Source organism: Delphinapterus leucas, chromosome 16 (assembly GCF_059928025.1).
Source record: "Delphinapterus leucas isolate spDelLeu-1000000601 "Yukka" chromosome 16, BTC_Dleu_Yukka2, whole genome shotgun sequence".
Taxonomy (NCBI): Eukaryota; Metazoa; Chordata; class Mammalia; order Artiodactyla; family Monodontidae; genus Delphinapterus; species Delphinapterus leucas.
Window position 1 is genome coordinate 80,649,743 of NC_143144.1, and position 26,196 is coordinate 80,675,938.

Consider the following 26,196-nt stretch of genomic DNA (forward strand, 5'->3'; position numbering starts at 1 on the left):
CAGGAATTACCTTTGGTTTTGCTCTCACCCCCACATCCTGGTACATGGCAGGTGCTTAATACTCTTGAATAAATGACAGGTTTTTTCTACTAAAAATATGCTAGAGACAAATTTCTGGGTCAACATGGCCAATTTACCACATGCTTCTATTTCCTCTCCTTCTGGAATCCCTCCAATAAAGGAATTTTTCAAAGGTGTAGACCCACAAGAGCGAAGAGCACTAAAGAAGAGACAATAAGGAAAGAAAGATTCAGCAGATTTGTTTGGAATACACAGAGCAGGTGGGGAAACAGTAGCGGATGCAGCAAAGAGCAGCAGCTACATCTCAGGTGCCACTAGGAAGTTAGCCAGGTGAAACACACAGCACTGGGAGACACAAATAGTGTGGAAAGCGGGGGCAGGGCAAGTCAGGGGCTGAAAACAGAGGATTGGTTGAAAATTTGTAGACAGAAGGGTTAAACCCTCACTCCTTTCCCACCCTATGTAGCCAAGCAACTATTCCTCCCATCTCCACTCTGACATCACCAGCAGGCGAGCAGAGGGTTATCCTCCAGATAAAATGAACCTGAGAGCCTTCATAGGTGAGACATGAGACATGGAGGTGAAGGAGCACAGGACTACAAATGGGCAATTCAGTGAAAGGCTAATAATCACAGTTAATCTGGAGAAAAGCCCTTAGGCACAGGGACGCAGCTTCTGGCAGCCACAAGTTGGCCGGAGCACACTGAATGGTCTCCAGACAGGGGCGGGGCACAGATAGAGTCCATTACAATGAACACGTGTGATGTGACAGCTGCAATTTGATCCTGGATCAGCAAAAGAAGAAAGGCAGCTATAAAGGATGACATGAGACCACTGGGGAATTCAAATACAGACTCTATATTGGATTTTATTTTATGATAATAATATTATGCAAATATAGGTGAATGTCCTTGTTCTGAGAAGAGCTATGCTGAAGTATTTAGGATGGAGGCATCACAATACCTGTACCTTCCAAATATTCAACAAAGGAAATTATACTCATATAGATATGTATGTGAATATATGCATAGAGAGATAGAAATATAAGTGGATGGATGGATGATAGACCAACTGACCAGGAGAGAAAAAGACAAAATCAGAGGAAGCTGATGTGGCAAAATGTTAATAATAATGAGGCTAGGTGTGGAGTATTCAGGTGTTTGTTGTTCTGTTCTTTAGGTTTTTTTAATAGTAGGCTTGAAATTTTTCAAAATAAAACAGAAAAAAAAAAAAAAGGAATCCAAGTAGCATAACCACTTCTCAGCAGCAGCACTGAAAGCTAAAACCAATAACAAGGGTGCCTTATTCTAAATGATTTTTCAATTCAGGTTTCTATTCCCAGCCAAACTATCTTCCCAAATAGTAAGGGTAAAACAAATATATTTTTACCACATGCAAGAACTCAACATTTTTAAATCCTATGTAAATTTTCTCAGGAAACTATTGAAATATGTGCTTCGAAGTACACAGATGGGATGCGGGAAATAGCAGGAGAAAGAAGGGAAGACACAAGATGCAGTGGTGCAAAGAAACATCCACTCCAGACTGGAGCAGGAGGATATTGGGCTTCTGCAAAAAGAAGAAAAACAAAACAAAACAAAAAAGAACCTTATGCCTGCCCCAGTGGAGCTTGTTATCAGTAAACATGTAGCAGGGCATTAAGGAAAATGTAGTGATGATAGTACATAGAAAACTGAGCAAATGTAAAGTTGATGTCACTGTTAACTCCAGAAAAAAAAAAAAGTATTCTGGAAAATAGACAAGGGACTAGAACACGTCTGGCTCAGCAGCTGACAACATTTGTAAAGTTACAGCAGACAAAACACTGGTTGTTTATTTAACCAAAACTATGCGAGGGTGGGGGTGGGGAATGTGTAGAAAAGTAGGGAGTTGTTGTAATTAAGTCCTCACATGTCTGATTTAACATGTCTGGAAATTAAAAGATGTTAAAAAATGATTAATCAAGAAAGAGCCATCCAGGGCTTCCCTGGTGGCGCAGTGGTCGAGAGCCCGCCTGCCGATGCAGGGGACACGGGTTCGTGCCCCGGTCCGGGAAGATCCCACATGCCGCAGAGCGGCTGGGCCCGTAAGCCATGGCCGCTGAGCCTGCGCGTCCGGAGCCTGTGCTCCGCAATGGGAGAGGCCACAGGAGTGAGAGGCCCGCGTACCGCAAAAAAAAAAAAAAAAAAAGAAAAAGCCATCCCAAACAACGGAGCAGAGGCTCAGACAGATATTTGGATATCCATGTTCATAGCAGCATTTGCAGCAGCCCAAAGGTGGAAACCACCTAAATTCACAGGCAGATGAATGCATAAACAAAATGTGGCATATACGTACAATGGAATATTACTCAACCTTAAGAAGGAAGGAAGCTCTGACACCTGCTGCAACATGGATGAGTTCTGAAGACTTTATGCTCGGTGAGATAAGCCGGTCACAAAAGGACAAATATTGTGGTTCCACTTCTATGAGATACCTAGAATAGGCAAATTCATAGAGACAGAAAATAGAGGTTATGAGGGGCTGAGGGGATGGGGGAGTGGAGAGCTATTGTTTAATGGGCACAGAGTTTCTGTTTGGGAAGGTAAAAAAGCTGTGGAGTTGGATGGTGGTGATGGTCCCACAACATTGTGGATATGCTTAACGCCACTGAACTGCACACTTAAAAATGGATTAAATGGATTAAAAGAAATATTTGTGTAAGAATAATATTTAGAGTTACAGTGGTAACCAACACAAGCAACAGCTGGGAGTTGTGAGCACTTACCTGGAAGCGATGTGGGGAGACGGGAGGAACGTGGCCAGAGACTGCTCCTTTTTATTACAGCCCTTTTTGCACTGTTTGACTTTAAAAGGTAGTGTTCACATTCCTACAGGCCTGCTTTAAATACTTTCTGTACATGCTCATTTAATTCTCATACCACCACAAGGTAGGTGTCTGTTCCACATTTTGAAAGGAAGAAAACAGATCGAGGGAGGTGGAGAGGGCTCCAGCCCAGGCAGGCTGACTCCAGAATCCCTGCTCTTAATCATTGTACTTTGCTGCCTTTAATGCATGTGTATTACCGTGATACAAGTAAAAAATTACTTTTAAAAATACGCTTGTATACATATTTTATGTGCTAGTGTGAGAATATCAGATTCCTGGGAGTGGAACACCCCCAATTTCTACAAAAGATGAAATATGGCATTCAGTTCATCATGTGGGCATAAAAGCTACTGGAATAACACTGATACTGACATTATGCTCATTTTATTATGGAACTGAAGCAAAGAAGCAAATGACTTGTCTTTGTATTATAATTTTTTAAAACATCTTTATTGGAGTATAATTGCTTTACAATGGTGTGTTAGTTTCTGCTTTATAACAAAGTGAATCAGCTATACATATACATATATCCCCATATCTCCTCACTCTTGCGTCTCCCTGCCACCCTCCCTATCCCATCCCTCTAGATGGTCACAAGGCACCAAGCTGATCTCCCTGCGCTATGTGGCTGCTTTCCACTAGCTATCTACTTTATATTTGGTAGTGTATATATGTCCATGCCACTTTCTCACTTCGTCCCAGCTTACCCTTCCCCATCTCTGTGTCCTCAAGTCCACTCTCTACGTCTGCATCTTAATTCCTGTCCTGCACCTAGGTTCTTCAGAACCATTTTTTTTAGATTCCATATATATGTGGTAGCATACGGTATTTGTTTTTCTCTTTCTGACTTACTTCACTATGTATGACAGACTCTAGCTCCATTCACCTCACTACAAATAACTCAATTTCGTTTCTTTTTATGGCTGAGTAATATTCCATTGTATATATGTGCCACACCTTCTTTATCCATTCATCTGTCGATCGACACTTAGGCTGCTTCCATGTCCTGGCTATTGTAATTTAGAGCTGCAAGGAACACTGTGGTACATGACTCTTTTTGAATCATGGTTTTCTCAGGGTATATGCTCAGTAGTGGGATTGCTGGGTCGTATGGTAATTCTATTTTTAGTTTTTTAATGAAGCTCCATACTGTTGTTCTCCATAGGGGCTGTATCAATATACATTCCCACCAACAGTGCAAGAGGGTTCCCCTTTCTCAACACCCTCTCCAGCATTTATTCTTTGTAGATTTTTTGATGATGGCCATTCTGACCAGTGTGAGGTGATACCTCATTGTACTTTTCATTTGCATTTCTCTAATGATTAGTGATGTTGAGCATCCTCTCACGTGTTTGTTGGCAATCTGTATATCTTCTTTGGAGAAATGTCTATTTAGGTCTTCTGCCCATTTTTGGATTGGGTTGTTTTTTTGATATTGAGCTGCATGAGCTGCTTGTAAATTCTGGAGATTAATCCTTTGTCAGTTGCTTCATTTGCAAATATTTTTTCCCATACTGAGGGTTGTCTTTTCGTCTTATGGTTTCCTTTGCTGTGCAAAAGCTTTTAAGTTTCATTAGGTCCCATTTGTTTATTTTTGTTTTTATTTCCATTTCTCTAGGAGGTGGGTCAAAAAGGATCTTGCTGCGATTTATGTGATAGAGTGTTCTGCCTATGTTTTCCTCTAAGAGTTTTATAGTGTCTGGTCTTACATTTAGGTCTTTAATCCATTTTGAGTTTATTTTTGTTTATGGTGTTAGGGAGTGTTCTAATTTCATTCTTTTATATGTAGCTGTCCAGTTTTCCCAGCACCATTTATTGAAGAGGCTGTCTTTTCTCCATTGTATATTCTTGCCTCCTTTATCAAAGATAAGGTGACCATATGTGCGTGGGTTTATCTCTGGGCTTTCTATCCTGTTCCACTGATCGATATTTCTGTTTTTGTGCCAGTACCATACTGTCTTGATTACTGTAGCTTTGTAGTATAGTCTGAAGTTGGGAAGCCTGATTCCTCCAGCTCCATTTTTCTTTCTCAAGACTGCTTTGGCTATTCGGGGTCTTTTGTGTTTCCATATGAATTGTAAATTTTTTTGTTCTAATTCTGTGAAAACTGCCATCGGTAGTTTGATAGGGATTGCATTGAACCTGCAGATTGCTTTGGGTAGTATAGTCACTTTCACAATGTTAATTCTTCCAATCCAAGAATGTGGTATATCTCTCCATCTGTTTGTATCATCTTTAATTTCTTTCATCAGTGTTTTATAGTTTTCTAGGTCTTTTGTCTCCTTAGGTAGGTTTATTCCTAGGTATTTTATTCTTTTTGTTGCAGTGGTAAACAGGAGTGTTTCCCAAATTTCTCTTGTACTATAATTTTTAACAGGTCTCCCTGGTTTTTGCAGCTCCCCCCACAAGTTTCCCTCTCAGCTCCCCTGTCACAGTGATCATCACCATAATGGTACCTGTGGAATAAAACACAAGAAAAATGAGCACAGAGACAGTAAATCAAGCTTCCTTTAGAAATAGAGGAAAACAATTTTTCGGTTAGAAAACATGTTGAAATATTATTTTTACAGTGAAAATAGTTACATCACAATTTTAAATTACATTTCCATTTGAAATGGAGTCGATTTGCACCACCTACTGGATAATACAGATCTATATATTCAGAGGTTTCAAAATTATAAAACCACTTTTAAATTTTAGAGTTACGTGTCTAGTTATCTTCAAGAGACCAGCCCCTTTGACATGCTGGAAATACCAAATGTTAATTTACTTCAGGGACCATTTTCTAAAACAAACTTTCTTTAAAAGCCAAATTTAATCATCTAGCTAAATTAACAAATTGTACAGCGCTTATAAAAATGAAATGATTAAGCCAAATACATCAACCAAAGAGATAAAAATGTAAATTAGAAGCAAAACTGAAATCAGTACACATTATCAGTTGCTAACTCACTATTAAAAAAGAGGATTCAAACAGACAAATGGAAAATGGCAGGAAACATAAGCAAACAGGATAATAAACAACATAACTCAACATTAATTTAAAAAGAACTCACCCAATGAAAATTTGATAGTGTTTATATCCAAAGTAATAATCATTGTCATGGCTTAAATACAGCCAAACATCAACACACAAAGTATTTGTATTTAGGTTTTTTGACATTTTAAAGGAAACATCCGCAGAAAATTTCATGTTTCATTACAAACTACTCCAAGCCATAAATTTCTCAGAGAGAATTTCAAGATGGCGGAGGAGACGTAGAGATCACCTTCCTCCCCACAAATACATCAGAAATACATCTACATGTGGAACAACTCCTAAAGAACACCTACTGAATGCTGGCAGAAGACCTCAGACTTCCCAAAAGACAAGAAACTCCCCATGTACCTGGATAGGGCAAAAGAAAAAAGAAAGAGACAAAAGAATAGGGACGGGACCTGCACCTTTAGGAGGGACCATGAAGGAGGAAAAGTTTCCACACGCTAGGAATCCCCTTCACTGGCAGAGATGGGGGTGGCAGCGGGGAAGCATTGGAGCCAGAGGACAGCGCAGCAACAGGGGTGCAGAGGGCAAAGCGGAGAGATTCCCGCACAGAGTATTCGTGCCGACCAGCACTCAACAGCCCGAGGGGCTTGTCTGTTCCCCCGCCGGGGCGGGCAGGGGCTGGGAGCTGAGGCTCAGGCTTCGGAGGTCGGATCCCAGGGAGAGGACTGGGGTTGGTGGCGTGAACACAGCCTGAAGGAGGCTAGTGCGCCACAGCTGGCCGGGAGGGAGTCCAGGAAAAAGTCTGGACCTGCCTAAGAGGCAAGAGACCATTGTTTCAGGGTACGCGAGGAGAGGGTAGCAGAGCACCACCTAAACAGGCTCCAGAGAGGGGCGCAAACCGTGGCTATCAGCGCGGACCCCAGAGACGGACACGAAATGCTAAGGTTGCTGCTGCTGCAGCCGCCAAGAAGCTTGTGTGCAAGCACAGGGCACTATCCACACCTCCCCTCCTGGGAGCCTGTGCAGCCCGCCACTGCCAGGGTCCCGGGATCCAGGGGCAACTTCCCCAGGAGAACATACAGCACGTCTCAGGCTGGTGCAACGTCATGCCAGCCTCTGCTGCCGCAGGCTCTCCCTACATTCCATACCCCTCCCTCCCCCTGGCCTGAGTAAGCCAGAGCCCCTGAATCAGGTGCTACTCTAACCCCGTCCTGTCTGAGTGAAGAACAGATGCCCTCAGGCGACCTACACACAGAGGCGGGTCCAAATCCAAAGCTGAACCCCGGGAGCTGTGTGAACAAAGAAGAGAAAGGGAAATCTCTCCCAGCAGCCTCAGGAGGAGTGGATTAAATCTCCACAATCAACTTGATGTACCCTGTATCTGTGGAATACCTGAATAGACAACAAATCATCCCAAACTTGAGGTGGTGGACTTTGGGAGCAACTGTAGACTTGGGGTTTGCTTTCTGCATCTAATTTGTTTCTGGTTTTATGTCTGTCTTAGTTTAGTATTTAGAGTTTATTATCAGTGGCAGATTTGTTTATTGATTTGGTTGCTCTCTTCCTTTTTTTATATATTTTTTTCCTTTTTCTCTTTTTGTGAGTGTGTATGTGTATGCTTCTTTGTGTTACTTTGTCTGTATAGGTTTGCTTATACCATTTGTCCTAGGGTTTTGTCTGTCTGTTTTTTTGTTTGTTTGTTTTTGGTTTTTTTAGTATAGTTTTTAGCACGTGTTATCATTAGTGGATCTGTTTTTTGGTTTGGTTGCTCTCTTCTTTCTTTCTTTTCCTCTTTTAAATTACTTTTAATTTTTTTTATTTTCAATAATTAAAAATTTTTTATTTTAGTAACTTAATTTTATTCTTTCTTCTTTCCTTTCTCTCTCTCTCTCTCTCTCTTTCTGCTTTCTTTCTTCTTTTTTCTTATCTCCCTTTTCTTCTGAGCCATGTGGCTGACAGGGTCTTGCTGCTCTGGCTGGGAGTCAGGCCTGTGTCTCTGAGGTGGGAGACCTGAGTTCAGGACATTGGTCCACTAGACACCTCCCAGCTCCACATAATATCAAACAGCAAAAGCTCTTCCAGAGATCTCCATGTCAATGCTAAGACCCAGGTCCACTCAACGACCAGCAATCTATAGTGCTGGACACCGTATGACAAACAACTAGAAAGACAGGAATACAACCCCACCCATTAGCAGAGAGGCTGCCTAAAATCATAAGGTCACAGACACCCCAAAACACACCACCGGATGCAGTCCTTCCCACCACAAAAACAAGATCCAGCCTCATCCACCAGAACACAGGCACCAGTCCCCTCCACCAGGAAGCCCTACACAACCCACTGAACCAACCTTAGCCACGGGGGGGCAGACACCAAAAACAACAGGAGCTACAAACTTGCAGCCTGGGAAAAGGAGACGCCAAACACAGTAAGTTAAGCAAAATGAGAAAACAGAGAAACACACAGCAGATGAAGGAGCAAGGTAAAAACCCACCAGACCAAACAAATGAAGAGGAAATAGGCAGTCTACCTGAAAAAGAATTCAAAGTAATGATAGTAAACATGATCCAAAATCTTGGAAGTAGAATAGAGAAAATACAAGAAACGTTTAACAAGTACCTAGAAGAACTAAAGAGCAAATAAACAATGATGAACAACACAATAAATGAAAACAAAAATTATCTAGAAGGAATCAACAGCAGAATAACTGAGGCAGAAGAACAGATAAGTGATCTGGAAGATAAAATAGTGGAAACAACTACCACAGAGCAGAATAAAGAGAAAAGAATGAAAAGAATTGAGGACAGTCTCAGAGACCTCTGGGACAACATTAAATGCACCAGCATTTGAATTATAGGGGTCCCAGAAGAAGAGAAAAAGAAAGGGTCTGAGAAAATATCTGAAGAGATTATAGTTGAAAACTTCCCTAATATGGGAAAGGAAATAGTCAGTCAAGTCCAGGAAGCATAGACAGTCCCGTACAGGATAAATACAAGGAGAAACACGCCAAGATACATATTAATCAAATTACCAAAAATTAAATACAAAGAAAAAATATTAAAAGCAGCAAGGGAAAAACAACAAATAACATACAAGGGAATCCCCATAAGGTTAACAGCTGATCTTTCAGCAGAAACTCTGCAAGCCAGAAGGGAGTGGCAGGACATATTTAAAGTGATGAAAGGGAAAAACCTACAACCAAGATTACTCTACCCATTAAGGATCTCATTCAGATTTGACAGAGGAATGAAAACCTTTACAGATAATCAAAAGCTAAGAGAATTCAGCACCACCAAACCAGCTCTACAACAAATGCTAAAGGAACTTCTCTAGACAGGAAACACAAAAGAAGGAAAAGGCCTACAATAACAAACCCAAAACAATTAAGAAAATGGGAATAGGAACATACATATCGATAACTACCTTAAACGTAAATGGATTAAATGTTCCAACCAAAAGACATAGACTGGCTGAATGGAAACAAAAACAAGACCTGTATATATGCTGTCTACAAGAGACCCACTTCACACCTAGGGACACATACGGACTGAAAGTGAGGGGATGGAAAAAGATATTCCATGCAAACAGAAATCAAAAGAAAGCTGGAGTAGCAATTCTCATACCAGACAAAATAGACTTTAAAATAAAAACTCTTACAAGAGACAAAGAAGGAAACTACCTAATGATCAAGGGATCAATCCAAGAAGAAGATATAACAATTGTAAATAATTATGCACCCAACATAGGAGCACCTCAATATGTAAGGCAAATGCTAACAGCCATAAAAGGGGAAATTGACAGTAACACAATCATAGTAGGGAACTTTAACACCCCACTTTCACCAATGGACAGATAAACCAAAATGAAAATAAACAAGGAAATACAAGCTTTAAATGATGCATTAAATAAGATGGACTTAATTGATATTTATAGGACGTTCCATCCAAAAACAACAGAATACACTTTTTTCTCAAGTGCTCATGGAACATTCTCCAGGATAGATTATATCTTGGGTCACAAATCAAGCCTTGGTAAATTTAAGAAAATTGAAATTGTATCAAGTATCTTTTCTGACCACAACGCTATGAGACTAGATATCAATTACAGGAAAAAATCTGTATAAAATACAAACACATGCAGGCTAAACAATACACTACTAAATAACCAAGAGATCAGTGAAGAAATCAAAGAGGAAATCAAAAAACACCAAGAAACAAATGACAATGAAAACATGATGACGCAAGACCTATGGGATGTAGCAAAAGCATCATTTGTAAGAGGGAAGATTATAGCAATACAATCCTACCTCAAGAAACAAGAAACATCCTAAATAAACTACCTAACCTTACACCTAAAGCAATTAGAGAAAGAAGAACAAAGAAACCCCAAAGTTAGCAGAAGGAAAGAAATCATAAAGATCAGATCAGAAATAAATGAAAAAGAAATGAGGGAAACAAAAGCAAAGATCAATAAAACTAAAAGCATTTTTTTGAGAACATAAACAAAATTGATAAACTGTTAGCCAGATTCATCAAGAAAAAAACGGAGAAGACTCAAATCAATAGAATTAGAGATGAAAAAGGAGAAGTAACAACTGACACTGCAGAAATACAAAGGATCATGAGAGATTGCTACAAGCAACTATATGCCAATAAAATGGACAACTGGAAGAAATGGACAAATTCTTAGAAAAGCACAACCTTCTGAGACTGAATATGGAAGAAATAGAAAATATAAACAGACCAATCACAAGTAATGAAATTGAGACTATGATTAAAAATCTTCCAACAAATAAAAGCCCAGGACCAGATGGCTTCACAGGCGAATTCTATCAAACATTTAGAGAAGAGCTAACACCTATCCTTCTCAAACTCTTCCAAAATATAGCAGAGGGAGGAACACTCCCAAACACTTTCTACAAGGCCACCATCGCCCTGATACCAAAACTAGACAAAGATGTCACAAAGAAATAAAACTACGGGCCGATATCACTGATGAAAATAGATGCAAAAATCCTCAACAAAATACTAGCAAACAGATTCCAACAGCACATTAAAAGGATCATCCACCATGATCAAGTGGGGTTTATCCCAGGAATACAAGGATTCTTCAATATATGCAAATCAATCAATGTGATAAACCATATTAACAAACTGAAGGAGAGAAACCACATGATAATCTCAATAGATGCAGAAAAAGCTTTCAACATAATTCAACACCCATTTATGATAAAAACCCTCCAGAAAGTAGGCATAGAGGGAACTTACCTCAACATAAGAAAGGCCATATGTGAGAAACCCACAGCCAACGTCGTTCTCAATGGTGAAAAACTGAAACCATTTCCCCTAAGATGAGGAACAAGACAAGGTTGTCCACTCTCACCACTATTATTCAACATAGTTTTGGAAATTTTAGCCATAGCAATCAGAGAAGAAAAAGAAAAAAAAGGAATCCAAATCGGAAAAGAAGATGTAAAGCTGATATTGTTTGCTGATGACATAATATTATACATAGAGAATCCTAATGATGCCACCAGAAAACTACTAGAGCTAATAAATGAATTTGGTAAAGTAGCAAGATACAAAATTAATGCACAGAAATCTCTTGCATTCCTATACACTAATGATGAAAAATCTGGAAGAGAAATTAAGGAAACACTCCCATTTACCACTGCAACAAAAAGAATAAAATACCTAGGAATAAACCTACCTAAGGAGACAAAAGACCTGTATGCACAAAACTATAAGACACTGATGAAAGAAACTAAAGATGATACCAACAGATGGAGAGATATACCATGTTCTTGGAATGGAAGAATCAACATCGTGAAAATGACTATACCACCCAAGGCAATCTACAGATTCAATGCAATCCTATCAAACTACCAATGGCATTTTTCACAGAACTGGAACAAAAAATTTCACAATTTGTATGGAAACACAAAAGACCCCGAATAGCCAAAGCAATCTTGAGAAAGAAAAACAGAGCTGGAGGAATCAGACTCCCTGACTTCATACTATACTACAAAGCTACAGTAATCAAGCCAGTATGGTACTGGCAAAAAAACAGAAACATCGATCAATGGAACAGGATAGAAAGCCCAGAGATAAACCCATGCACATATGGTCACCTTATTTTTGATAAAGGAGGCAAAAATACTCAATGGAGAAAAGACAGCCTCTTCAATAAGTGGTGCTGGGAAAACTGGACAGCTACATATAAAAGAATGAAATTAGAACACTCCCTAGCACCATACACAGAAATAAACTCAAAATGGATTAAAGACCTAAATGTAAGGCCAGACACTATAAAACTCTTAGAGGAAAACATAGGCAGAACACTCTATCACATAAATCACAGCAAGATCCTTTTTGACCCACCTCCTAGAGAAATGGAAATAAAAACAAAAATAAACAAATGGGACCTAATGATACTTAAAAGCTATTGCACAGCAAAGGAAACCATAAACAAGATGAAAAGACAACCCTCAGAATGGGAGAAAATATTTGCAAATGAAGCAACTGACAAAGGATTAATTACAAGCAGCTCATGCAGCTCAATATCAAGAAAAGACACAACCCAATCCAAAAATGGGCAGAAGACCAAAATAGAAATTTCTCCAAAGAAGAGATACAGATTACCAACAAACACATGAAAGGATGCTCAACATCACTAATCATTAGAGAAATGCAAATCAAAACTACAATGAGGTATCACCTCACACCAGTTAGAATGGTCATCATCAAAAAATCTACAAACAGGGCTTCCCTGGTGGCGCCGTGGTTGGGAGTCCGCCTGCCAATGCAGGGGACGTGGGTTCGTGTCCCGGTCCGGGAAGATCCCACATGCTGCGGAGCGGCTGGGCCCATGAGCCATGGCTGCTGGGCCTGCACGTCCGGAGCCTGTGCTCTGCAGCGGGAGAGGCCACAACAGTGAGAGGCCCACATACTGCAAAAAAAAAAAAAAAAATCTACAAACAATAAATGCTGGAGAGGGTGTGGAGAAAAGGGAACCCTCTTGCACTGTTGGTGGGAATGTATATTGATACAGCCACTATGGAAAACAGTATGCATGTTCCTCAAAAATGTAAAAATGAGCTACCGTATGAACCAGCAATCCCACTACTGGTCATATACCCTGAGAAAATCACAATTCAAAAAGAGTCAAGTACCACAATGTTCATCACAGCTTTATTTACAATAGCCGGGACATGGAAGCAACCTAAGTGTCGATCGACAGATGAATGGATGAAGAAGACATGGCACATATATACAGTGGAAAATTACTCAGCCATAAAAAGAAACGAAGTTGAGTTATTTGTAGTGAGGTGGATGGAGCTAGAGTCTGTCATACAGAGTGAAGTAAGTCAGAAAGAGAAATACAAATACCATATGCTACCACATATATATGGAATCTAAAAAAAAAAAAAGTGGTTCTGAAGAACCTCGGGGCAGGACAGGAATAAAGACGCAGATGCAGAGAATGGACTTGAGGACACCGGGATGGGGAAGGTTAAGCTGGGACGAAGTGAGAGAGTGGCATGGACTTAACATACACTACCAAATGTAAAATAGATAGCTAGTGGGAAGCAGCTGTATAGCACAGGGAGATCAGCTCAGTGCTTTGTGACCACCTAGAAGGGAGGGATAGGGAGGGTGGGGGGGAGACCCAAGAGGGAGGAGATATGGGGACATATGTATATGTATAGCTGATTCACTTTGTTATACAGCAGAAACTACCACAACATTGTAAAGCAATTATACTCCAATAAAGATGTTAAAAAAATAAATTTCTGGGTATATACTAGCCACATTTATTATTGTATAATTGACAGAGATTCAGGAAAAAAATTACATCTACAATATCATTCTAGATGAAATTGCTTTAGAATAGAAGCCTAAATTATTACATTTAAATTTCTTGAAACCTATTATAGCATTCCACTTATTTTATGGGTATTTTGTCTGAAAATTGATTTTATTTTTATATGTCAACTAAATTAGATATCAACTAAATTAACTGAAGCATAAAATATGCCAGCAAGATATATTTACAAATACACATGGCAAAATGATGTGCAAGTAACAGGAATCTGATTTAAACTCACAAGCACAAAAAGTCCCCATGCAACAGTGACCAACTCATCCCTAATCCTCTTTGTTGTTGCAGGTGATTTGTGCATGACAAGCCTGTTTACAGTGACCAATGTCATGAGCAAGGCTGCTAGAAGGTTTTTGTCATTTTAGTTCACAGTTGGTGTGATTCCACTCTTAAGGTTCTCATCTGCATCAGAAAGCTCGGGTTGTTTAATTTCTGTCAGGTGAGTGGACAGTCTCTCCCCAGACATCACATCCGTGGACCCTAATCCTAACCCTAAGGTTAAGGTTGGCTCACCACCTCTGTGGAGATGACTCGCACACCTAAGTCTGCAGCCCTGACCTCTTTTTACTGCTCAAGCGGTATATCCTCCTGCCTGCTGAGGACCGTCCTAGGTGCCCCAAAGGTACCTCAAACCTATATGTCCCAGCGCCAACTCATGACCTACCCCTCCAACCTCACCTCCTTTCAGTGTTCCCAGATCGTCCACCCCATTTATTTGACCAATTTCCCCTGATATGTATTTCCCACTTCCCCCTAATCCAATATCCCCGAAGTCCTGGCCATTTTACTTTCCAAATCTCCCTGGAGCCTGTCTGCCATTCTCCATCTCCATCACTATCCCACTGGTCCAAAGAACCATTATGTCTAGCCAGGATCAATTCAAGATGGTGTAGCCTTGTTTACCCTGATCCTGTGACCCTTTGCTCAAAGCCTTTCACTGAGGATCCTGAGAAATTCCTTAACAAGGTCACGGAGACCTCCCCTGGTCAGTGCGCACCTGTCTCTCCAGCCCCGCCTCCCATCTCAAGCTCCTGTGGCTCCCATCCCAGCCTTACCACCGTGTTCCCCTGCCTCACAACGGCTGTGCCTCTCTCCGCTGATACCTGGACTTCACCTATGTTTTCCCTCTGCCTGGAATTCTCTTCTCTGCCCTTTTTGCCTAGTTACCTCCTCCCTGACTTTACTGCCTGGGTCAAGTCATAGTTGCAAGTTCACATTTGAGAGGGGGAACTTCCTTGACAGCTTCTGCATATGCCCCCACTAAACTGTTTGCACTCACCTTTGTGTTCCCAGCACCCAGCATACCACCTGTACATGGAAACATGGAATAATTCACTCAAATCAGAGTCAGAGGGGCACCTGCTCTGGCTTTCCTCTGGCCACCCCTGCCCTAACCCCCCTGCAACACACAGGGACACAGGCCCACCTGGAGCTGCTGAGAGCCTGCCCTAATGGCTCCAAGCCTGCTTTGCGGCCCACACAGTGTGCTTCCTAGGCCTGACGCCCAGAGGACCTGGTGTTTGTACCCCTATGCCCAAGGGGTGGCCAGGGGGCACCTGTTAGAAGGGTCAGAGGATAGAACATTTTAATAGTCTCCAAGGGGTGGCTGTGATGAAGATGTACTAGCCAAGGAAGGAGGATAGGACATGTTTTATTTAATAATTTGTTGGCTTAATATATAACTTAGATATTTAGCCATATGCTCTGCAGACTCCATTTACAGTCTTCCCCAGGCCCTGCAAAAAAAAACCAAACCAAACGAAAAACAAAACAAAAATCAAACAACAAGCACAGGGCTGGTTTCATGCATATCTGAGAATAAACTTTCTCTCTCATTCAATATTGAGATGATCCCCTGTATTCCATCTGCAATCTGAGCTCAAAGGAGGACTGACTCTTAAAGTCAACAGAGATAGAAATATTAATGCCAACACTCGATAAGCACAATGAATGGGGTGGGGAGGGGGGCGGGGTGAATTACCGAAGTCATTCAGTATCAAAAACATGTTCCCAAATCGTCATATGACACAAAAACATTAAAAATTTTATGTTCTTTGGATAGTGGGACGATGCATTTTCTTGCCTTTTTGCGTTTTGCTACATTTGAATTTTCCAACATAAACGGGCCCACATTTGTAATGAAAACCTTATTCTTTTGAAAAATCAAGTTACTGTTCTGTTTCATTTACAAAACACGAACGTTTTGCCAAAGCTCACCATCTTCTTTGCCCTCCCTTACATGGAAGCAATGCTAGGAATTTTCTGTCCATGTATTTATTTCACTGGCAGAGACAAAAAACCCCATATTTTCTCAGAACTCAGCAGCAAAAAGAAGACTACAGTTATACTTACATTTTATGTAGTGGGGAATCACAACAAGCCACATTTATATGTTTAAAAACTGCATCGCCTGGCTAGTGGAAGCTGGGTCCACTTTATTTCAGGCAGCTACCTGAGTTTTCTTATACCACCCCTGCTGCCTAACTTCCATTAAGCCCACCTTGATTTCTTCTGGTTTCCTAAGTGTGGTCTGCACTATGTTTTTCATAGCCATGCCCTAAAAATCCAGTTTTGGTTTTCCTTACTTAGAAATAAGTATTATCTAGTTCTTAACCTAGGAAGAACCAATTGCCCTCCTCCCCCCCCCCCCCTTCCCCCATTCCTCCCACCAAGCCCCTTGCACCTTGTGTTCCAGCCAACTGGGGCACTCCCACAGCTCCCTCAGCTATTCCCACCTCCACGTTTTGGCAAGTGTTTTTCCTTCACTGTCCCACCCCACACTCAACCCTCCAAGTCCCTCCTCAACACCTCAGGCTCCATGGCCCTTGCTGACCTCCCTGAACCCTCACCCCTCCCAGCCCAGTGTGTCTATCTCAACCTGGAAGGTCCCCCACACCTGGTCTTTTCCCTTCCTCAGTGGTGACATCCGCCTCCTATTGCTGACTACTTGCTACAGCCCTTGTCCTCTTCCCAGAACTAGATCATATGCCCTTGAGGTTAGGAACCCGTTCTGCCGACATCCTTAACCCAGCACTGTGCCTAGGGCTAGACGCGTGTCCGTCGGGTGGAACTGAATTAAGCCTACGTCGTTTGGCCAGTCTCAACATTTCTCCCTTGAGAAATGTGTCTGCTTAGGGCTCCCTTGAGAAAGGTGTCTTTTCATAGCCAATCCAGGAGACTGACTTAAGACAGTGATTGACAGAAGAAAATGGCCAGAAAAATGCAACAGGGGGCATTAAATTAAAAATAATTAAGGAGGGCTTCCCTGGTGGCCCAGGGGTTAAGACTCCGCCTGCCAATGCAGGGGACACGGGTTCCAGCCCTGGTCCGGGAAGATCCCACATGCCACGGAGCAACTAGGCCTGTGCGCCACGACTACTGAGCCTGTGCTCTACAGACCACGAGCCACAACTGATGAGCCCATGTGCCACAACTACTGAAGCCTGTGCACCTAGCGCCCATGCTCTGCAACGAGAAGCCACTGCAATGAGAAGTCTGCACACCGCAACGAAGAATAGCTCCAGCTCACCACAACTAGAGAAATCCCGTGCACAGCAACGAAGACCCAACGTAGCCAAAAATAAACAAATAAATTTATTAAAAAAAAAAACGTATGAGCTAATTTCAATAATCATCTGAGGAAGGGGAGGGTGTGTGGAAGGAGACTGGATGGTGCTGGTCATTTTTCAAGGTGGATAATGGTGATGGGTACATGGGGGTTCATTTTACTGTTCTCTCTGCTTAGGTATATATTTGAAATTTTTGTGATGAAAAGATTTGAAGAAGAAGGCAAAGGAGGAGGAGAAGCAGCAGTTGATTTGCAGATTCAGAAGGGACCCTGGGCAGAGGAAAAAGAGAAGGGCTTGGCATATGGGTCTCTCCCTTTGGGAACCATCTCTCCTGGTAGCAGCACTCCTACTCTCCAAGCACCTCTCCTGCATCTGTACACACCGCCCCACCACTCATTTATATGGCCCCCCACGCTCAGACCTTTGACCTGAGTAACACCATCCCAGGCTCTGTCTCTTGGGTAATGCCCCATGTTCTAGAACATTCCTAGAGGGGCATGGGAGCCCCTCCAAGCCAGGCTCTACTTTAACTAATACAGTTGGCAAACCCTCATCCATGTGTGTGATGTCACACACTGAGATCTTCTGGGGCAGAAAGTCCTTGATGCTTCTTAAATCATACCAAGCAGGGACCCTGCAAGAAAGGATCTGCCACGGGTCAAAGGAGCCATCATGGTGGAAACTTCTCCACTCCAGAAGCTAGTAGAGAACTGACCACGGTCTGTCCAGAATGGCTCCATTCTAAATGACCCCTCAGAAGCTCTTCCCTATGGCTGTGATTCTCCCATGAGTCACTGAAGTCAGGTAATACACATTCACTGCAGCCAAGATGCACAAAGCACCGTACTGAGTTCATACTCAGGTCTTTCCAAAATAATTCATGACATCCACAGCGACCATGTCCAACCAGTTTTAGGGATAAACAAGTGGGAGGCCCTCCAACATGAGAGCTCACTCTAATGCAGTCCCTTTCCTACTTCCAGGCCATTAAAGGAGAGATATTTGTAATGTAGATGAGGCCAGTCCTTTTGCACAATGTTGACAGACACGAGGAAGATTCCAGAGAGAAATGCCACAGCAGCAAATGAATATAAATGATGCTTTTTCACTCTGTGCTTATAAAATGCCTTTTGTACCTGAATCTCAAAGCGCTCCAGGAAGCATGTCTTTGGCACTTCCACTCAGGGTAACTGTGAATGGTCAGATCTTCTCAAGTCATTTGTGATAAGAAAGAACAAAAGTCCGGACACTTTTAAAATGCAATATTCTTGCCTTCTGGGTAGTAAACAAAAGCGTGCAGATGGATAATGACATCTGTGGATTCTGGCTTCATTTCCTGGAGAGAACAAAATGTAAATAAATATGTAAAAAATTGTCATATGTGGATAACACTCATGGTCCATCCAGTAGTTACCATTCTGTCCAACATGCTCCTGCAGTGGATTCCATTCCTGGGTGCAGCCTTGTGACTGCATTACACTGACAAGGTAAAATAGATCTCTTCAATGCCCACAGGAAGACAAATATAGAAATGTTTAGTAAAAAGGTCCAGTTCTGACACCAGACACTTTTGCACTAAGTGATGCCTTCATTCTGTTCTCTCCACTGGAAACTTCCTTGGAAATGTTTAATGGCTAGGCCAAGCCCTTAACTGGAAAGGCAGAGGCCTGCCTGAGGGATTGATTTGAAGGTTCATTTGAGAATTCTTTCCTTCTCACCCTCAGCCTAAGGTGTGTGCCCAGCATGAATCACCACTAGTGCTCCAGCCACCACTGAGGTGCCTGGAGAGCAGTCGTTAGTGAGTTTGGAACTTTGCTAGGATTCGTTTAGGGTAATAATCAGCTTAGGAGGATAAAACTCACAAAGACTCTAAGGACGTTTCTGCTGGGAAAGTAACACCCAGCAGAGACAACCTGCCCCTACGACCATCTGTGTTGGATTCTGAAAGTCAAGGCTAAATAGCTTACAAAAGAATTTGAGTTCATCGTGTATCTAGAAAAGTATCTGCATTGAGTTCAAATGCAGTCGAAATAATTTCCAAATAGTTTCAAGTATTTTGCTTAAATGTTATTAGTCTACAGAACAACAATTAAATAATTGTCAAGAATAATTATGTAAGGTATCCTGTAATTGTAACCGAGTGTTCCTTGCTATTACACTGGTAAATGGCACATCAAGGTTTGCATTATCTTATACTCTAAAATTTTTCTACTCTGGTCAAATTAAAGTGTAAAGGAAAATACAGATTATTAATTTACTAACTGTTCTTGACCTAAAGAGTAGCTAGCATGTGGTTTTTGGTTCTAAAAGCAGTGGTCTATAAACTCTTATCATATACTATTATTAGTTGAAAAAAATTCTGAACATGTAGCCCCAATATATGCATCTTAATTTATTTGTAAATAATATACTAGCAGCAATACATTAGCATAAAAATACAAAAGTAGGAAATGTTTAAAGTCTAAAACAATATTTTAAAAATTTTATTTATTGATTGCAAACTAGTTCTGCTCTCGCTAGCATTTTTTTAAAGAGAGTAATGTGGTCAAATAGGTTTATTTTTGTGACTCTTGGCTGAAAACGCTGTGATATAACAATTTGAAGTGTGCTTCTAAGTTCCGATTATTTTAAAACTTGGTTTTAATGGCTGTCATTGCTTAAAGTATCTCAAAAGATAAGTAAACTAACTAGGAAGAATCACACCGCTTACCAAGTCAAACTGCTCATTTCAATTGTTTCCACAAATCATGCAAAGGTTTTAAATGAAATTTGGCTAAATCTCCATCGTCTCTGAAGTCCACCAATCCTCCTTTTACAAACCAATTAAATGGTGTCAAGGAATAATTCAGAGATGCTTAGCTAGTTGTTTTACATGCAATTCATTTACTTGTACATGAGGAAGAAAGGTCAATTGACTGTTGTCATGGAACACAATTAAAAACAGGATGTATAAAATACAGGAGAGAGGAAAAACCCTGCTGGCAGCTGGGAATAGTGAATCTTACATGCACATTTTGGGGGTAAACAAATCAGTTGGAGGCTGACAAAGAGATCAGTCTGGGCGTCCTGAGTAGGCCAACTAGCAGTATCAAAGAAAACAATTACGATGTGGATCCCAAAACTCTCCATCTGGGAGATCTTTTTAAAGAGGTGAGAAATTTCAGTTTCTAAGTTTTGTGTGGACATTTGCCTTTTTTTTTTTTAATAAGCGATACATGTCACTTTTAGCAACAAAATCATGTAACACTGGAAAGGTTTGCAAACCTCTATTTTCAGAAATGCTCTCTCCATAGGATTCAGTTCTTTTGAAAACCAATGAGTTTCTCACTCATTGTTAAAAACATCACCGTTATCGTGAAGGAACAGATTAAGTCTTTATTTTTGTGAAACTCTCTCCTACACCATCCTAATGACAGCTACTTGTCATCACAGAAAAGATGAGTAAATGTGGAATACTTTCTCTAAAACAAAATATAGTAACTCATTTTTTAAGCTTGACAGTTCTTTCAAGTGCTTTGTCACAAGGTGATCTGTGATCTGTGTGGTACATGAGATTTTCAAGGTCACCCCTCATCTTATTACAAAACTCTGAAAAGATTCTTCTAAAGGTCTTTTTTTTTTTTTTAAGTCTTCATTGAATTTGTTACAATATTGCTTCTGTTTTACGTTTTGTTTTTTTTGGCTGTGAGACCCGTGGGATCTTAGCTCCTCAACCAGGTATCAAACCCGCACCCCCTGCATTGGAAGGCAAAGTCTTAATCACTGGACCTCCAGTGAAGTCCCTAAAGGTCTTGTTTTGTCATATTTTACGCTGTGGATGGCATCCAGCGGCCCATCCAAGCCACCATATGCCGTGGTAGACGGCATAATGGTCCACAGACACCCAATGTCCTTCCTTCGGGGACCATTAGTCTTCACCACCACCTGGATGCTAAGCTTGGTCACGTGTATCATTTTGGCCAAAAAAAGTGAGAGGCAGTGTGTTTGTCACTTCTGAGCCGGAGCTTTAGGAGCTAGTTTATGGTTCACCAATCTCTTTGTTGCCCCACCACCTCTACTAGTTCCAGATGCAGGTTGCTTCATCAACCTGGGTTCTGGAGTAAAAATTACCTGGACCAGTGAAAGTCTGTCCCAAATGTCACATGTGACATACTGCTACTAAATATTTGGAAATTCTAACCCCCAATTTTTTCTGTTTATCTTAAATTTATTTATTTTATTTGGCATCCCTAGTTTAAGTCACTGACATCTGGGAATCATTTGTTTTGGCTGCATAACCCAATCATACTGGACTGATACACCAGCTGACCATGGCCCAAGGAAGGGCACCTGTGTCAACCTGTATGTTAAGCATTAGTAAGGCTTAATTTTGCCTTTACTTTCCAGATTAAAAAAACAAAACAAAACAGAAGCCACAGTTCTTCCTGCACCTCAGGGGATAATCCTTGGAGATCACTGTTCTAAGTTGTGGTCTGCAGGCCAAGGTGGTCAGACACTAGTAACTCACCAAAAACGTAGATTCCCCAGCACTGGCCTAGCAAAACTGACTTAGCATCTGGAGGTGGTTAGAGGATTTGCTCGCTTAACAAGTTCCTCAGGTGATTCGGAAGCAAATTAAAGTTCCACTGGCCAGTGTTTGCAACTTGACTGTTTTAAAGACTAAGTGTACTTACAAGTACTCCGGGGCCTGGTACCAGTCCTGCCTTTGCTATTGAAACTACCTTTGCACGATATTCAACAGGTCAATTCTGTCCTCCTTTCTGGACTGCACTGCTCTCATCTAAAGAGGGACAGGATTGGCTCAGATAATCTCAAATCTCTCTTCCAGCTCAAAGTCCAGGACCAGGAATCAGAAAACCAGGGACTCTCAGTGACCAGCAGGCAAAGTACACAAGCGAGGCTGAGTAGGTATAAGACACTAGGTCATGGAGGGGACGGTGGCAAACAGACCGAAGGGCCCAAGCCTCAGTCTAAGAACTCCCTAAAGTTTCCTTCTCTGCAGGCGGGGCTGTTCGGGAATTCCAAGGGCCCTAAGCATATCTGCCTTACATGCAACTGTAAAAGTTTTAGAAAAGATTTCTCATTTTGCTTTGGAAAGTACTGTGTGCTACGAGTAACTAAATGAATTTTTGATTGGCATTTCTCTGAAATCATCTTGGGCTCTGGGAGGATTTTTGTAAGCAGAGAAAATCTAACATACAAATAGTTTTAGAATGGAACAAACTGTGTGAATACTAACTTTAATAATTAATGACATTGACACTGCAAATTTTGTAGCTACTTCATTAAACATTTTAGCTTTCATTTTGCAAGATTAAAAATATGTATATCTTGGAGCCAACAACATTGTTTTTATGTCTCAAACATTTTGATAAGCATTTTAAAAGCCTGTTGGCACCAGTCATTTTAGCTGCATTAGCCCGAGGGCTAAAACGGTTCTGTGGGCCGGTGCTGCGCTGGCATTGGTGAAACAGATGCTTAGACAGAACATTAGCTCTCGAGGAGCTCACAGTCCGCAAGGGAGGTAGATACAAGTACGTAATTTTTCTATAAAGGGGCAAGTGCAGGAAAAAGCTACATACAAGTTTTGGGAACAAAGAAAGGGACCCTATGGGGTAAGGAGAGGGAGGTGTCAGGAGAGACTTTTTAGGGATGATACCTGTGACGGATGAGTCTTTAGGAATGAGCCAGGTGAGGAAGGGAAAGGTATTCTAGGCAAAGGAAAAGCACCAGCAGACACAGGTTATGGGACAACTTGTTGAAGCATCAAACTATAAGCAGTTCATTCATTCAGCAAACATCTCTTTAGTGGTGATGGCATCAGGCACCGGGAAGACAGGTAAACATGTGAGAGCACTGATTGGTTACAAGATCCAGGATAACTGCCCCTGCAGGGCAGAGCAAGCCACAGATGGTGAAGTACACCTTGGCGGGGGCTGGGAGCTGGGGGGCAGGGAAGGAGGGGAAGGCAGACACTGGGAAAATATAAAAATGAACATAAATAAGTGCCTTAAAATGTGAAGTTCTGGAAGTAATGACCCATGTTTTCCCACATTATATTTCAATCACAGACATTAAAAACAATTATATTAACTTAAACCCACAGCACATAAACGTTTCTGAAGAGGGAAAAGAAAAAAATTAATAAGCACTTAGAGCTAGAAGAATGTGTAAACTTTATGTAATTCAGATGTGCTCAGTTTCTCCTGCCATCAGGGATCATCCTCCTTCACTACCTAAATCTCTCTAGTCCTGCCCTGTGAGAGGCCCCAGAATATCTGGTCCCTCCTCAGGTTTCCTTTCACAAACTGGGCGTCCCTGGTTCCCCCAGCCCAACGGCCGCTCCCATAGTCCCCTCTGCCGCTGACCTCTCTTTTTCTGTGCTGCGTTCCTGGTTCTCTGTGTTTCACTCTTCTTGCTGCCTTTTCACAGGCTGTTTCCAGCACATTTTCTCCCGAAGCATTATCAACAAGGGTTCAGGCACTTACTTCTCAAGAGGCCTGCAGTATATGTGAGTCCTGAAGAAAGAATCACTGCTACATCAGGAAATCCCTTCTTGCAAACACAGAATTATACAATAAAAACAACAGAATTCAAAGATGATTCGAAGCTAAATTATATATGTATAAAAGCTAAATAAAATGACATTTTACTATAAAATAATGCATAATCAGAAAGAAAAATAGGAAAATGAAGCTTTAAAGAATAAATTTTAAATCATTTCATTTTACCCCGTAGAGATATGTTTTTATGGACATTGACACAGAAATAAACATGTTTGTGAAATTAAGATCTTATTACAGGTTTGCTTTACTTTTTTTTTATCACAACATCGCACACGATCTTACAGTACAGGTACACTTATATTAACATACAAAGTGCAATTTAAACGTTCTTGAATATTCTTTAAAAACAATTTATTGATAATAGTTGCACAAGTTAATGGTATTATGTACCAAAAGTAGACTTAACCATCCTCCTAATGTCCTTAGACCTTTGTGTTCAACTTTTTACTATAATGTAAAATAACAATGTTACTTGCAAAAAATGAAAAAAGAATTGACTGCAAAATACAAACAGAAAATTATAGATATCAAAACCAATACATGTTGATTTAAGTTCTACAAAATATACTGATATTAAATTCACTGTTAAATATAAATCATAAAAATGTTTTGTTACAATTGAAAACAATTTGTAAATTGAGTTTGTTAACAGTTACAAGGACTTCTAAATCTGCAGATAATCAGTGTATTATCAGCACCTGATGTAAATTACAAATTGAGATAGCCAAGTAATTGCAAAGGCAAAACTAATTTTTCAAGAAACTTTCAATATTTTACTGCAAAACAAAACAGTTTTATGAAGGCTGTGGCTGCATGTAACGATACGATACTGGGTTTCGGCTCAGAGGATAAGAGAGCCGAGCACCTTCGAAGCTTTAAACGGACCTTGGCTATTTCTCTACCTCTTTGCTACTCAAAGCACTGGCATCATCTCCTGGGGGTCTGGTAGAGATGTAGAATCTCAGGCCCCTCTCAGACCAACTGAATCAAAATCTGCATGTCAACTAGATCCCCAGGTGTTTCCTGAGCCCTTTAATGCTCGAGAAGTCCCTGGACCACCGGAATGCCCTTTGCTAGTTCCCTGGGGCCCGACAAATACGGGGCTCTCCGTAGATGCTCCAGGCGTCACTAAACAGCAAACTCTGCACCTCTGGCGGTGCCGTCTCCTCTGAAATCCATCCCTTCAGCAAAGGCGGAGGGCCTCCTCTCCCCGCGGAGCCCCGCCGCTCCTACACTCGGGACCGCGAGGCCCATACACGCACTGCGATGAGCGGACAGTACGCCGAGGCCGGGCTGGCTTGAGTCTGGACGGCCCCTCACCTGGGCATGTCTTTCCCTTCCTGGGCCTGCGAGCCCGACTGCAAACCGAGGGGGCACTGAAAACTGTGGCGGAAAGAGCGCTGACACTTCACTACTTTACGTAACGGTATCCGCTGGTTACAACTACGGTCGCTTTTCCCCGCCCACGCAGAGACGACCTCGGCGACTTTGACTCCGCCCAAAGCCCAAGTCCCGCGGACTGTTGGCCAACAAAGACCGGCGTGCAAGGGGTGGAGCCTGGGAGTCAGATAACGCGAGAAGTAGTTTCCCGCAGAAACTCTGGCAGACATCAGCGCACGCCAGTTCCCGCCCCCGCCGCGAAGCTGGTATCTACCGGGGGAGGCGGGGCCGGGCCTCTGGAGCAAAAATCGCGAGATTTGAACGCGTTCGCTCCAGTTCTTCCTGTCAGAGGCCGGAAGTGCGGGGTGTATCTGGCGCCTCCTCTGCTGGCCAGCAGCGCCTCTGGGCCCGGCAACTTGTTACGGCTTCTCGGGTCGAGACTCGCGTCGCCTCACCTCGCCTTACCTGGACCGAGGTGATGGGGGACTCTAAGGAGGCCGGGACCGAGGCTCCGCCGGCCGGGACCGCTGCTCGGGGAGGGCTCAGCCTCTTGTCCCAAGGAGAGTCCGAGGAACCTTCTGCACAGGTGAGTCCGCGGTGGGGCGGGACCTGCAGGGCTCCGTGGGCTGCGGGCCCGCTCGGCCCGGGAGGGATGTCACGGTTCCCGGCGGCTTCTGGCGCCTTCTCCACGCCTCCCCGACGGCCCCCCAAACGGAGTGGAAGTCCGTGTGCCTGTCGGTGTACTCAGGCATTTACTTGCAGATCATTCGTATCAAAAGCAGTCCTGGCTTCCCAGTCGAAGATAACCGACAGGTGAGTTAGACACGACCTCCGCTCTCAAGAAGCGTACGTGTAAATATGTGGTTCCCAAGTCGGCACAGCCTTGCAGAGCTGAAGGGAGAAGAGAGCAAGCTCACCGAGATG

General features: G+C 42.0%; 1 protein-coding gene and 1 long non-coding RNA gene across 8 annotated transcripts in view; one reads left to right on the forward strand and one right to left on the reverse strand.

Moving 5' to 3' along the window:
* Positions 1-2,985: 2,985 nt before the first annotated feature.
* LOC111172208 (uncharacterized) lies at positions 2,986-25,652 on the reverse strand. 2 transcript variants are annotated; one of them, XR_002643855.2, is made up of 4 exons: positions 25,213-25,652; positions 23,695-23,844; positions 18,463-18,662; positions 2,986-5,346 (listed from the first exon to the last, which is right to left on the reverse strand). It is a non-coding gene; the product is annotated as an uncharacterized LOC111172208 (long non-coding RNA). The 2 variants fall into 2 exon arrangements; XR_002643856.2 differs by lacking the exon at positions 2,986-5,346 and having other exon boundaries at positions 17,331-18,662.
* Positions 25,616-26,196, forward strand: part of EDRF1 (erythroid differentiation regulatory factor 1) — a 40,626-nt gene continuing 40,045 nt past the window's right edge. For all 6 annotated transcript variants that reach the window (XR_002643847.2, XM_022568474.2, XM_022568476.3 and 3 more), the window contains exon 1: positions 25,616-25,858. Coding sequence is in view for 5 of the 6 variants with exons in the window: in XM_022568474.2 (XP_022424182.1) it covers positions 25,751-25,858 (108 nt within the window). In the remaining variant the exon portion in view is untranslated. The remainder of the gene's footprint in view (positions 25,859-26,196) is intronic.